The 14,284-nt window shown below is 35.3% G+C and overlaps 1 protein-coding gene across 1 annotated transcript; it reads right to left on the reverse strand.

The window, feature by feature from the left end:
* Positions 1-1,468: 1,468 nt before the first annotated feature.
* Positions 1,469-14,074, reverse strand: LOC118987492 (phosphatidylinositol 4,5-bisphosphate 3-kinase catalytic subunit alpha isoform-like; the record flags this gene model as incomplete). The annotated part of the gene is made up of 4 exons (XM_037046699.1): positions 13,811-14,074; positions 3,763-4,190; positions 3,002-3,211; positions 1,469-1,719 (listed from the first exon to the last, which is right to left on the reverse strand). Coding segments are annotated over exons 2-4 (813 nt in total), but the record flags the coding sequence as incomplete, so codon positions are not given.
* Positions 14,075-14,284: the final 210 nt, after the last annotated feature.

Consider the following 14,284-nt stretch of genomic DNA (forward strand, 5'->3'; position numbering starts at 1 on the left):
AACCCATATCACTGTGTTGTGGCACTGTATGTGGGGGGGGGGGGCTCTGAGAGGGGACAATGCCACTTGCTTGGCTCTTGGCCAGCTTTCAGTCACTTGCCCTGTTACCCACAAGCAAATTGGGTCCTGTTAGTGCTGATTCCTGGGTCAGTAGATTTGTGTAAGTTCTAGGACCCTGTGAGTATCTTCAAAGAACTCTCATGTGGATATGGGAGTTTCTCCTGCCAGTGCAACCCTCACAGGTTTTCACAGCCAGAGGTTTTGAGGCTTTATTTCTCTGCACTAGAACCCTGGATTGTCTTGCTCCTCAGTTTTTCCTCCCAGTTTACCCTTACAAGAATGTAGGACTGCCTGTGTCCTCTCTGCCCCTCCTACCAGTCTGAATGACTGTTTGTTCTTTAACTCCTTGGTTGTCGGACTTCCAGTCTGATTTTTTTTTTTGCAGTTCTGGTTATTTTTTAAAAATTTGTCCTTGTCCTCCTTTTGGGTGTGTGAGTAGGCAAAGTGTATCTACCTATGTCTCCATCTTGGCCAGAAGTTCCTTATATATAGTGTTTTTAATGTATAGTAACAGTATACCTTATTTAATAGTAAATCATTAATATTTTGAAACGTTTAATTACTGCTAGTGTCATTGTCTGGGAAGAGATAAAATTTATGAAATACCCCATATTTCAGTGTTAGTGTAACTGCCACATGTTAATATGTTTGTCTTTTTGTGACAAGGGGCACATATTTTATTCATTATACTACATATTTGAAGGAATATAATAAACCCCTTTAAAATAAAAAAAAGACTCTGAAAAATTATTTACAATTCCTATTAGCTAATAAAAATATTTCCACTATAGAACTGGAGGTATCTAGAAACCCACGTGATGCATTTTTTTGCATGCAGAATACTTGAGATATGTGTCTTACCTCATAGAACAATTAAAGTCATCAAATCAAATGTTTTTATCTGAATAATGGTAAAACTATTGTTATAACTACAAAAATATTAATCAGCTTATCCACACATATACTGTCAAATCCATAAATATTAATTACATAAAATTTAAAAGAAGAATAGCATCTGTTCTTTCAAATTAAATTTGTCATCAGTTTCTCAAATTAAATAATTATCACATAAAAATATAAACTTATGGCCCTGGCTGGTGTGGCTCAGTGGATTGAGTGCTGGACTGTAAACCAAAAGATCATCAGTTTGACCCCCAGTCGGGGCCCATGCCTGGGCTTCAGGCCAGGGCCCCAGGTGGGGGTGTGCAAGAGGCAACCATTCGATGTTTCTCTCCCTTTCCTTTTCCCTTCTTTCCCCTCTCTCTAAAAGTAATAAATAAAACCTTTTAAAGAATATAAACTTATGAATGTTCTTTAATAATAATCTTTATTTTTAAAAAAGTATGTTCTGAAGACAATGTGATTATTTTTTTAATTTAAAATTAATGTTTTTAAACTTGTTACTCACCTTATATTGACTGAGAGGATATTTTTCTAAGAAGTATTCATCACACCCACAAACTTTCAAAATGTATTTGCCCTGATATTCTAAAACACAGAGTTTTAGTTGTTCAGATGATAGCAACATACTTCGAGTTTTTTTCCTGATTGCTTCAGCAATTACTTGTTCTGGCACACAGTCGTGGTTGATTTTCAGAGTATACTTCTGCTTGTCATTATTTGGAGAAACTATTACCCAAATCACCACTATTATTTGCCCTATAACAAGAAAACATTTTTAGATGCAATGACCACATAGACTTCATTTATCAAGAGACAGATTTTTAAAAATACCAACTACCATTACTCTAACTACAATCAGAAATGACTTGATATCAAACTAATTAAATACAGGTAAATCTTCAAATCTAATAAAGCTGCCTGACCATGCCCAAATCTCATGTTTTATGGCAAACATGCAAAACTGTGACTACTGGTTTGCAAGTACTTGAGACCAAAATAATTCCATTCTAAACTGCATGGCATACTTCATGGATACAACCTTTGTGAAGAGTGTCTCATAACAGTAAACCAAAGATTCAAAAGTAGAGGAGTTTTTGGTGACTATGGGAAAGAATCATGGAGATTTAAAGAAAGGTTTTCAATCAGAATGAGAAAAAAAGATGGGGGAGGAGGGAAAATAAGATGAATTTTCTTATTTTTTTCCTTTTAAGGTCAATTAAGTCAGGGGACAAAAAATGATAAAAATGGAAAAATCGAAAGCTTCGGAATGGTCTGGGTATTCACAGTATAATTCTTCAGACTACCTAATATGTTAGGAATTTTTCATAAAGAAAAATATGCTAGAGTAGAAAAGGATTTCAAATAAAGATGCTATGTTATATTGCATTAAACCACTTTGAATAATATGGGTGAAATAGTAATAAGATACCAACATATTCTAATAGAACTTTAAATATAATATAGTGTGTGAGTTAACCTATTCTATAACTTCAAAGTAAAATCTTTATTATCTTGAAAAATACAGATATTTATCTGATATAAGTTCATTTCAAAAACATTATAGTTTATATACTTTCAAGTGCACTTAATTCTAGAAATTGATGTATTAAAGTGTCAAAAGTCAACCTCGTTATGATCAGATTTAATTACTGTACTTAACACTTAGAAATGTATTTTTCTTTGAATATATTATAGCAAGTTTTTCTAAATCACAAAATGTTTTTATTTATACTTGTTTTTACTTGTAAGAAGATAATCAGTTGTGATGCTGTAGCAGTGAATTTTAAACCTGAAATTCTTTAGTTTTATTCTAAGATAAACAATTCACCATGGGAATAGCACCATATGCACACAATTAATTCAATTAATAAAATATTTATTGAGTGTACTTCGCACTCAACTGTAACTTGTCAGTATAAGCATTATCTGACTTCGAAAAGCTTGTCATCTAACTGGGATAAAAAAAGAGTTTAAAAACAGGCACAGAGAAAAGTCTTCACTACAGTAACCAATTACGGCAGTCTGCAAATTTTCTTACCTTTATCTAATTTATTGTATATGTGCTTTGGCAGTTCTGGTGAAGATTCTACGTTTGGAGGATAGACATACATTGCTCTACTATGAGGTGAATTAAGATCCCTAAGATCCACAGCTTCTTTACAAACATTCAGAATATTTCTTCGGAAGTCTTGTACTTCTGGATCTTTAACCATATCAAATTCACACACTGGCATGCCGATAGCAAAGCCTTAAAAATTATATAAAGAATATAATATTCTATTAAATACACAGTATAAATGTGTTTCCCATAAATAGAAAACTTGGTAGATTTGGAAGATCACAGTTGGATAAAGAAGTTTCCCTGAGCTTAAAATTTTTTTTGTGAATACATATAGTAAGAGTTGACAAGGACTCAAATACTTGTAATAAAACACAGACAGTAATCTGCAACAAAGGTGCACACATCCATATCAGGCAGCAGGCAGCCATATCAATTACTTTTAAAAGACTAATAAAAGAAAACTGGGATATAACAAATCTAAGTCAACCATACAAATGATACTTCTTAAAAGAAAACTACAGAAAAATAGCAAGATGTTAAGAAATAGTTCCTTAACCCAACAGTCAAAAAATATTTTAGACTTGTAATAATTTGTACTTCATAATCTATTTAAGAGCACAAAGCTAATTAATTTATTCAAGCAGAAATATTTCAGTAATGAGAAAATAAAGTTTCATAGTTATTTGTGTTTAGAATAGCATCATGACAAGGACATTTAGTTAAAAATTATATCATACCAATTTCTCTATTGAGAATCTTCTCTTCACGGTTGCCTACAGGCTCAATTACTTTTAAAAAGGGTTGAAAGAGCCGAAGATCACAAAGTCGTCTTGTTTCATCAAAAAATTCTTCTCTTTCTGCTTCTTGGGTGACACTTACGAAAATGTAAGAAGATTCATCTTGAAGGAGTTGATGGAGAGGGTACTTTCTTGCTTCTTTAAATAGTTCATGCTTTATAGTTATTAAAGTGGCCTCACGGAGGCATTCTAAAGTCACTATCATTCCATTTGGTAGTAAACATTCTACTAGGATTCTTGGGGGCATCAAGTGGATGCCCCACAGTTCTCCCGATGATGGTCTTGGAGGCATTGTTCTGATCCTTTACAAGTTTTACATATGAAACTATTTTAAGGAATTAGATGTGTTGCGGTCCCAAAGCAGAAATCTAAACCAAAGAAGGGAAGACATATATTAAAAGAGAAACAACTATAACAGATTTATAGCATTATTAAATGTAAAAAACTCATTTTCCATACTTAAAATTAATTAGGATAAGTAACAATAATTCATCTTAAATATTTTAATGGAGTTGCTCTAAAGCAACTCTAGGCTGAAAGCATTGACTACAAAGCAGAAACTAGAAAAATCACTTGTATTTAATTATATTTAACAAGGACATTTAATAAAACACACTTTATGTGAATGAATTTTTAATATTTGGGTCTTATCAAGACAGAGCTGCGGCTATGGGAAGAACAAATTTTAAGTTGCAACTGAAACCAAAATTTCCATTGCATATCACCTCTACCCTTCGCTTCTATTTTATTGAGCAGAATCTGCGCTGGAAAGGATCTTTAATCATGTGTCACCTGCTCTTGTTTTAAAGATGAGTCAAGTAAAGGCCGGAGAAGTCAAGTATTTTCCTTTTTCTCCCTTACCTCCATCCCGTGGTAATGAGAAATTACATGGTTTAGTCTTTTTTTCTTTCTTAAATCCATTTTTTTTGTAATTTCCTTTTGTGTACTGATTATTATGTAAGTGGTATCTTGGACCATACTGCTTTTACAGTGTAAGTTAGGTATATAGTTACTATAATATAGTTTCAGCAATGTATTTGCCTTGAGATAAGATAAATTTACAATGACCTACCAATTTTATCAAATAACCTAGTCCTAATATTTCTGATTAAAATGATCTGCATATAAAGGAAATCCATTGACTCTGTCAGTACACTGTTCTAAACAACTGTATTAAGCACTTGTAATATTTTTTAGAAATATTAATTATTATTATGATTTGAAGCCTTCATTTTTGATGTCAACAATCTTGAGAGTTCTTTTGGAAGGTACTGTCAGCACAAATTTACTTCTTGTTGTTTAGTTTATTTTTTCTTTTATTCAGTAAGCTAAACTGTAAAGGTATAAAAAAGGCAAAGTGAGAGACATTAAAAAAAACAAAAAGGAAATAAACATTAAGCTAGACAAACCCAAAGGCCTAGATAACTCACTATATTTGATCCTCTACCAGGCACTGTGGACAACAGCTATAAATGACACTTTGTTTATTCACTAAAAATGTATTGGTGCTGCCCCAGAATCATGTTAGCTGCTGGGAATATGATTATGAGTAAGACACACGGCCCTTGCCCTCATAAGACAAAGTTGAGTGTGAAGATTATGTATATATTGGGTGTGGGATAATTAAACCAACAGGAACAAAATGGAAAAATGCTCTCATGGAAAAGTGCCAGATGCTTTAAAAGCTCATAGTTGTCACCCAACTCAATGAAAGTTGGAGTGGGAAAGCTTCCACAGGAGGTAACATATAAACTGAATTTTTTAAGGACAAGTAGGAATTGAGTAAACACAGTAAGAGGTGAGGAGCATGATACACCTCTGACTATGTCATACCCATCAACATCTAATCCATCAACAAATTCCATTAATTCTATCTCCTGAATCTGTCTACACTCCTTCCCTATCACTTTCAGTACCTCGGGTCAGGCTACTGCTGTTTCCTGCCTGGACTAGGGCAAAGGCCTAAATGGTCTCCCTGCAACTAGCTTTGCTCCTTATAATCCACCTGTCACCTCACAAGACAATCGAGAATATAAAAGTATTATTATTAGTTCTCCCTTTTTATTGAATTTATTGGGGTGACACTGGTTAACAATATTATACAGGTTTCAGGTGCACAATCCTACAATACATAATCTATACACTGTGTGTGTTTTCAATAGTTAAGAATATTTTCTTCAAATTTATAAGAGACCCACTGAAGTTACAGGATATAAAATATAGTTTTCCTGTATTTTTAAAATAAAAATTCATTGACTAGTAAAAAAAACCAGATGGATTAATCTGTCAGTATAATTTTAGAAGTGACTTCGGCTAAGCTTTTTAAAACATACAAAAATTTGCAGAATGCAAGGGAAAAATGCCAAATGACTACTTTTAAAGGATGAGCTGCCTGAATAAAAAAGTTCAAATAAAAACCAAACCAAACCACAAGCCACACCAGAACAGCAGCTGTGTTTATATTTTCTTTGTTGAATGGTGCTAACAGGTCTATGTTACAGAATCCAGGGAGCAATTATTCTAAAGAATAAGTAACAACCCACAGAGTCTCATGTTACCTGAGAATTAGCAGAAGTCTAGTACAGTAGATAGAACATTGATTCCAATCTTTATTATACTATCATATATTTATGGGCAATTAGTAACTGTGAAATACTCAAGATACACTCTTCTCATAGGAGAATAAATGTGACCACAGCAATAAAACACTGGAGATTCTCGAAGGCAGGCACTGGTTGACGTTATGGTACTACAGACTATACAGAAGAGAGAGGATGCTGATCTATCTTCTTTTTTTTTCTTTAAAGATTTTATTTATTTATTTATCTTCAGAGGGGAAGGAGAGAGGGAGAGAAACATCAATGTATGGTTGCCTTTCGTATGTCCCCTGCTGGGAGTTGGCCTGCAGGGAACTGGCCTGCAACCCAGGCATGTGCCCTGGCTGGGAATCGAACCGCGATCCTCTGTTTCGCAGGCCCGTGTTGATCTATCTTCTTATACCAGGCCTTACTCTGTACAAACCACTACCTCAGAACTCACAGGAACAGAAGCACAGAAATGGTGAATGGAACTAACATTTACTATTTAGTATACATAATGTTCTTAGTAAGGCAATAATCCTCTTAGGACAGATATTGCCATTTTACATGTGAGGAAACTTAAGGCCAGAGAAGGGAAATTATTCACCACTAGATAATGAACTTTGAAATTATGTTTAGGTGATTTCAAAGTGTATGCTGCTATTTGGGTTTCAGTTATGGCCAGGTAACACTCACTGGTGGTGAGTAAGACTTGAATGGGTTCTAAAGTTACACTGGATTCAATTTCTTGCTGCCTCAATTAGTGGTTGTGTGTCCTTGAGAAGTTTAATCTCACTGAACCTCATCTCCCCCCATCCCTGGCCATTTGTTAAACTGTGATAATGGTATATATTTTGTCAGACTGTTGTATTAGACAAGATGATATATGAAAAACACATAAGCAAAAAGATTTGCCCAGTAAGCACCCAGTAAATGTTAAATATTACTATTAATAAACCTGTAATGTATACATATACACAAGAAGCTTTACAAAGCTGTGCAAACCCGAAGAGCTGAAACTTGAAGGAAGCATTGGTAACACAAGGATCACTGATGAGTGTGGAATAGTACTGAGTGGCTCAGAACCCGGTACTGGCTCAGTAGCTGGTACTTTTGCACCTGCTTCTAGTTCCCCAGACTCCTAATATTCCTATTTAAATGGTCAGCTATCTATAGCTCAGGTGTGAGGAATCCCTTGCTGTGTGTGCCCCAACCCCACAATCCCATGTTTTTGGAGAGATATCTGCTTGTGCTAGGTTCTAGGCTAACTATGCTATGAAAATAAAGGCAAATAAGATAGATGTCTTCCACCCTGGCTTGTGTAGCTCAGTGGATTGAGTGTGGGCCTTCGAACCAAAGGATCGCAGTTGGATTCCCAGTCAGGGCACATGCCTGGGTTGCAGGCCAGTTCCCAGCAGGGGACACACAAGAGTCAACCACACATTGATGTTTCTCTCCCTCTCTCCTTCCCTTCCCCTCTAAAGATAAATGAATAAAATCTTAAAAAAAAAAAAGACAGATGTCTTCCCTTTGGCTGTTGAAGGACACAGTTTATTGGGGAAAGACAAAACACAGGAACAACTTTAACAGTGGAAAACTGTTATAAGACAACACATGAACTTTGGAAAAGTCACAAGAAATCTGCAACTGCCTAAGGCATCACAGAGGTGAAATGTAAGAACACTGTAGAGTAGTAGGGATTTTGCAGAGAAGGGGTGGCTTGAGCATGGGAAAGCTAGATGAGGAGGGTGTTTTAGATTATCATGAGTATGTGTGCAAAGTCTAGACCATGAAAGAACATAGCCTGTTACCAGTAATACCAGTTGTTTTTTATTGCCGGAGTCTGAAGTGCACGAGAAAAGGTAAGGTGTATGACAAGGAAAGTGGGGTTGGACAGAGGCAGGCCGGGCCACAAGGGTGGGCAGAGTCCATATTAAGAAGTTCAAATTTTTCACAGTACATCCTAAGTAAAAGTGAGTCTCTAAGAAGTATTTTGAGCAAAGAAATGGCATTAAACTTTTTCAGTTCAGATTTCTTTAAAACTTTGCTTTTCAAATATAGGATATAACCAAATGAACACTAAACCAAGGTGTAAAAATATCATCCTAATTCCCTGAATTTGGAGAAAAATCCCTAAAGCTAATCAGTCAGCGCATACACCATTTAAAGGAAAAGAACCTTTATGCTATAAATAATTAAATGTTAATAAAGAAGGTGGAATTATCCAAACCTAAGTGTATAATCTAAAGGAAAATAACTTATTTGAAAATTTAAAAATCACTATAAAACACTTAAAAACAAATCTGCATTTTGGAGGTTTGAGGTCACAAAACTGTATCTGCTAAAAATAAAACACTTTAAGAGCCAAGAGCACTCTATTGAGCCTTTGAGTTCAGAATGCCAGGACTAAATGTCCACTTGCTGACAAATGCCAACTATTCAGCACTCTTAAGAAATACTGGTTTTGCTTATCCTAAATTTTTATATACTATTGATAAGTTATTTCAATGGGGCAATCTTGTTTTCTTAAAGAGTATATATAATTCAGCCACCCTGGATAGTGTAGCTCAGTGGATTGAGCGCGGGCCTGCAAACCAGAGGATGGTGGTTCGATTCCCAGTCAGGGCACATGCCTGGGTTGCAGGCCAGTTCCCAGCAGGCAACCATACATTGATGTTTCTCTTCCCCTCTCCTTTCCTTCCCCTCTAAAGATAAAATAAATAAAATCTTTTTAAAAAGAGTATATATAATTCATAATTTACCCTTTTTTTTGAGGAGTCCTCATTATAAAACTCATTGCCGCACTATACTAAAACACAATATAGTAAAGCTCTTTGGTATTATTGAAGAGTCTGAGGATATTTTTGGCCCTGAAACCAACAACCCCAGGCTGGAGATGGTGCTTTTTAAAAATGCTCCCAGGGCTATGTTTTCTAGCAGCCAATGGTCATGCTCAGCTGTGGCCAGCCTGCCGGATAACAGCAGCCTCCTTTCTATTATTCACTTCAATTCAGCAACAACACTTGACTACCATTCTGTAAGTCTATAAACGAAAGGCCAACAGACCAAATGATGGTATGAAAACTTTTCCTTGTATGGATTTTTGAAGTACAAAATATGTAACATATACTTTGCTGATCAGAGATTATTTTTTTACATCCTTGTTGGGATATCAAAATTACTAATTTGGGCAGGTGGCATCGAAAGTCTTTGGTTCTTAGAAAGCCTGGACCTGCATTTGTTTCTTGGTGGGGATTGGGTGAGCATTAGCTGTCCACGTAGAGCACATGGTGCTGCTCAGCAGGACTGAAGGTACTCTGGAGTACAAAATAAGGGCAGAAATGGACAGAAAATTGTCTCCGACGCTCCACTCTCATTTGACTCTTACAGGGGATGACTTCGTAATACATTGGTCAATGTAAATTTTGAACATTTGAAATGCACTCTTTCAGTCCAAGATGACAATGACATTTTGAGAATTTGCTTTTTAACTCTTAAATCGAAAGCCCTTCTTCACTTAGAAGGGTATTTCCAGATTTCATCACTTAAAGCAAAGTCTGTCACACTATGGTCCACAATGAAAATCCAGGCTTTTGTAAACAAAATTTAATTGGGACACAGACAATAAAGTCCATTTACATTTTATCATTGATGCCTTCGCACTATAACAAGAGTTGAGCAGGTGCTATAGAGACCACGCGGCTTGCAAAGCCTAAAATATTTACTGCCTGGCCTGTTAACAAAAAAAGTCTGCAGATCTCTAATAAGACATTAGAAGGACCTGATATAAATGGGAGAATTTTCTTAGTGCACAATGCCTAATAAGTTATCCCCAACCTTACCTTACAACTATATTTCTATACATGCAATCTAAGTCCTTTGGAGGAAAAACAAACACTAGTTTTAGCCAGTGAAGTTAAAAATCTTGAAATAGGAAAGTCTCTCAGAAGTCACTTATTAGATATTTTTCACTGTTGAACATTCATTACTTTCATTACTTTTTAGTGATATAAAAAATTTCTGTGGGGTACTCGTAAAGTTATTCCTAACGGTTGTTATTCCTAAACTTCATTTCATCAGTTCTGTCTGACTTCTGTATTTTTTTCACATACCTGACAGTGACAAGAATTTTCCCTAGGTCTCTTTACCCCTCAAATTACTTTCACCATAATTAAAGTAAGATAGTTTATCATCATCTTTGTCATCACTGGATGTGTTCCTTTGTTAATACTCATCTCAAAATGCAGCAACCAAAATCTAGTACAATACTCTAGAGTCAGTATCACCAAGACAGAGTACAGAAAACTATGACTTGGATTATGTCTCTATAAATACAGCCTAACACTGCAGAAACTTTGTTGACTTATTTTAAAACAAACATAAAGTGATTGAAGGGGGAAAATAGGGTCAAATACATGGTGACTGAAGGAGACTAGACTTTGAGTGGTGAGCACATAATGTGATATACACATGATAACCGAGTATATGAGACTGGTCCAGAAAGTATCCAGCCATGTAATAAGAAAAATAGAGACATTTATTGAAGAAGATATAGGAAACATTGTACACAGGACAATGATGCTTCAGTCCTCTTCAAAGTAGGCACCTTGAGACCTCACACAGTTCTCCCAATTGCCATCAGCTGCCCCATTTTATTTTCCTGAATCTCTTCAACAGTCTGAAATCTCTTCCCTTTCAAAAGTGATTTTAGTTTTTGGAAAAGACAGAGGTCACGGGGTGAGATATCTGGGCTGTAATAGGGGCAACCCAGGTGATTTGATGCTTCACCTAAAAGCACTGCATGAGATGTGATGCATGAGCAGGTGTGTTGCTGTGATGAAGTTGCCAATGACCAGTTGCCCATAGCTGCAGCCTTCTGAATCATCCAAATAGTTTCCATGGAGGAATGTTCAAGCTTAAGGCAAAATTTGATGCAGATCTGCTGCTCTTTTTGCTCAGTCATTTTGAATGTGACAGTACACATGCTCACCAATCAGCACCTACTGCCCCCACTGACTAGATCAGTAAACTCATCATTGTTCAGGTATGTGCCTTCCAGTTCACTATCAGGTTACATCGATGTTGTGCAAACTGTTCTTATTATATTAACAACAACTGGACTTTTTCTGGGTAGACCTCACATATATAATATATAGACCTGTATACTTAAAATTGATGTAATCTTATTAATCAATGTCAGCCCAATATATTCCATTAAGAATATACATAGAATGTATTTCAGATAATTTAAATTCATGTTTCAATTTCCAAATTGTAATATGTTTAAACTAGTTATTAGTATTTAAATATCAATATTATAAGTGCACCAGAAAAATCATTAAAATAATAAAGTTATATTGAACTGTACACTTGCAAATTTAGGGGATTATCTATATTGACTCCACTGGCAGCTTAATCATCTCAACCAGCTACAATTTGCTAAAATAAGCAGATTGTATTTTCTAGGTATCTATGCTCTATAAATATAGAAGCTGCATAAATGTTTGTTGAATGACCAAAGGTTTCACAAATACTTACATCTAATTTAACTGACACAGTTATAAATATGTATATTTAGATATATGTTGACAAAATATTTTCCATCCTCATTCTAAGACAGTTCAACAAGAAAACATTAATATGTAGTTTTGTGGCTAACTCAGTTGCATCTCTTTATTTGCTCATTAACTAGAAAATAATATTTCCTTTTTTCAAAATTACCAAATAAATCTTTAGTTTAGTATGATTTAGAATAAGAGAATAAAATGTGCCTTTAAACTTGCTGTAGAAATAACATGATTATCATCTGGATTAATAATTCTACGGTCTGATTACTCTCCTTAAATGTTACTTTAAATATTTCCAGATTTAATTATTCCTTTTTAAAATGCTACCCAGCCTGTTACATGTATTTCTATGATTATACCTTAATGTATCCCTATTAAAATTATCGACATCCATGTTTGGCTTCCTGCTAGACTGTGAACTTTTCCAAGATAGGACCTTGTCTGAGGTCACCATAGTTCCAGAGGATAGAGGAATGAGTAGGAAAACTAAACTGTTGAAAATATCTCAGGGAAAATGTAACGAGGGCCTGCTGAACAAAGAGAAGTAGTAATAGTGATAGCAGAAAAGAGGTGGATAAAGATGCCTTGTAAGAGACAATCAAAAGTATTGAGAGAATAATTGGATGTGAATATAAAAAGCATGATTTTAAATAAATTTCACTGCAGTGGATACTCATGGGAAGCTAGTGTCTTTCAGGACAATTTTTCTGGGACCCAGCTAGAGCCTCTAAAATTCTCTTCCTCTAAGAGTCACTATGCTGTTGCTGGAGTGAGTCCAAGGGAACAGCTGTAATGTACACTTGCTCTGGAAAGATGCGTATTATCCATTTCTTTCAAAGTGCTGTCCTTCACTGACCTTTAGAAGCTGACCATGAGAAAATAGTTTTAACTCATCCTTTTCAGTGATTCATAACAAGTTCAGGATGGAAAATCGTTTTCATGACTAGTATGTAAGAAAACTGAAATTCCTTTAGTAGGGGATTCAATTTGTTTTCACTGTTAAATTCATAGTGTGATATGAAAGGTGCTACAAAAATACATTTCAAAGATTGAATGTATTATTTAAGACAAGGGTGCCCTAATACCAGGTCCATGGACAGGCTTAGAAAGAGTCTGTGCTAATGAATTTTAAAAAATAATGACAAACGATTAAGATCTAAGTCAGTAATGTCCATACCAGTGTAGACTTTGGTTGTATCAGTAAATGTGAACATGGATTCTATTAAGGTTAGGTTAAAAGAATCTAGCGTGACTAGCAGAATCAAAATTGGTAAACAAACCTAAGAGCCAGTAATGAAATGCAGTTTAATAAATAATTAATCTTAGATTATTACATTATAAATTTTAATCAGAAAAGAACACAGTTTCCTTGTAAAATGGTTACAAAGTAGTCTCTTTTAAGGGGGGTGGGGAGAGAGAACCCTAAGATATTTAAGTTCGGCAATCGTATCTACGTTTAAGGACCAAAAGTATATATATTTCAACATGACAACGAAAACAGAAGGTTAATTATGCACCTGATTGCCTCCATGGAAATTTAATCAATGAAGTCAGTGAAAAGACTAGCTAAGCAAGGAAGACATGCTACTTACTATAAGGGATAGATAATATGAAAAGGTTCTTGAAATGTTACTCCAATTTCCTGCTAAGCAAAAAACTTTAACTCCCATAGAACATAAAGAGAAAACGTCCCGAAAGATCAACCTTCTACAAGTAAAAGTTTATAAGCAAACTTACTACCGATGATAAAACCAAAGGACTGAGATGCCCAGTCCTTTGTAACTCCCCTTGACAAATGAGACCCATGCCCCACATACTTTGGGAATCAAATCCATTTATTACCTGGAATCACACAAACGATGCCAACCACACATTGTTCCTTTCTTGATTGATGGGTTCACTTAAGAAAAAGTATAAAAGGGCTATACTTTTCAGCTTAAAGTTAGCATCAAAACGAACTCACTCCTCTCTTTTTCTTTCAAAAGCTTGGGGGCTTCACCAAAAGTAACTTCACTCTTTCTTTCCCTAATGAAGCTAATACCATTCTGGACTTGGTTGATTTGTAAAATAGTTATTTCCTGGCTGCTGGTTACTTAAGGATAAAGAAGAGACAAGAGAGTATATCACCCAGGGCCCAGCTAGATAAATTCATGAAGAGTTGAACAATATCTAGATTAAACATTTTAATTAAATTAAGAACATCTATTGGCCCTGGCTGGTGTAGCTCAGTAGATTGAGCACGGGCCTGCGAACCAGAGGATCGTGGTTCGATTCCCAGTCAGGGCACATGCCTGGGTTGCAGGCCAGTTCCCTGCA

This window comes from Sturnira hondurensis, unplaced genomic scaffold (genome assembly GCF_014824575.4).
Source record: "Sturnira hondurensis isolate 20B ecotype Veracruz unplaced genomic scaffold, ASM1482457v3 Scaffold0005279, whole genome shotgun sequence".
In the NCBI taxonomy this organism is placed as follows: Eukaryota; Metazoa; Chordata; class Mammalia; order Chiroptera; family Phyllostomidae; genus Sturnira; species Sturnira hondurensis.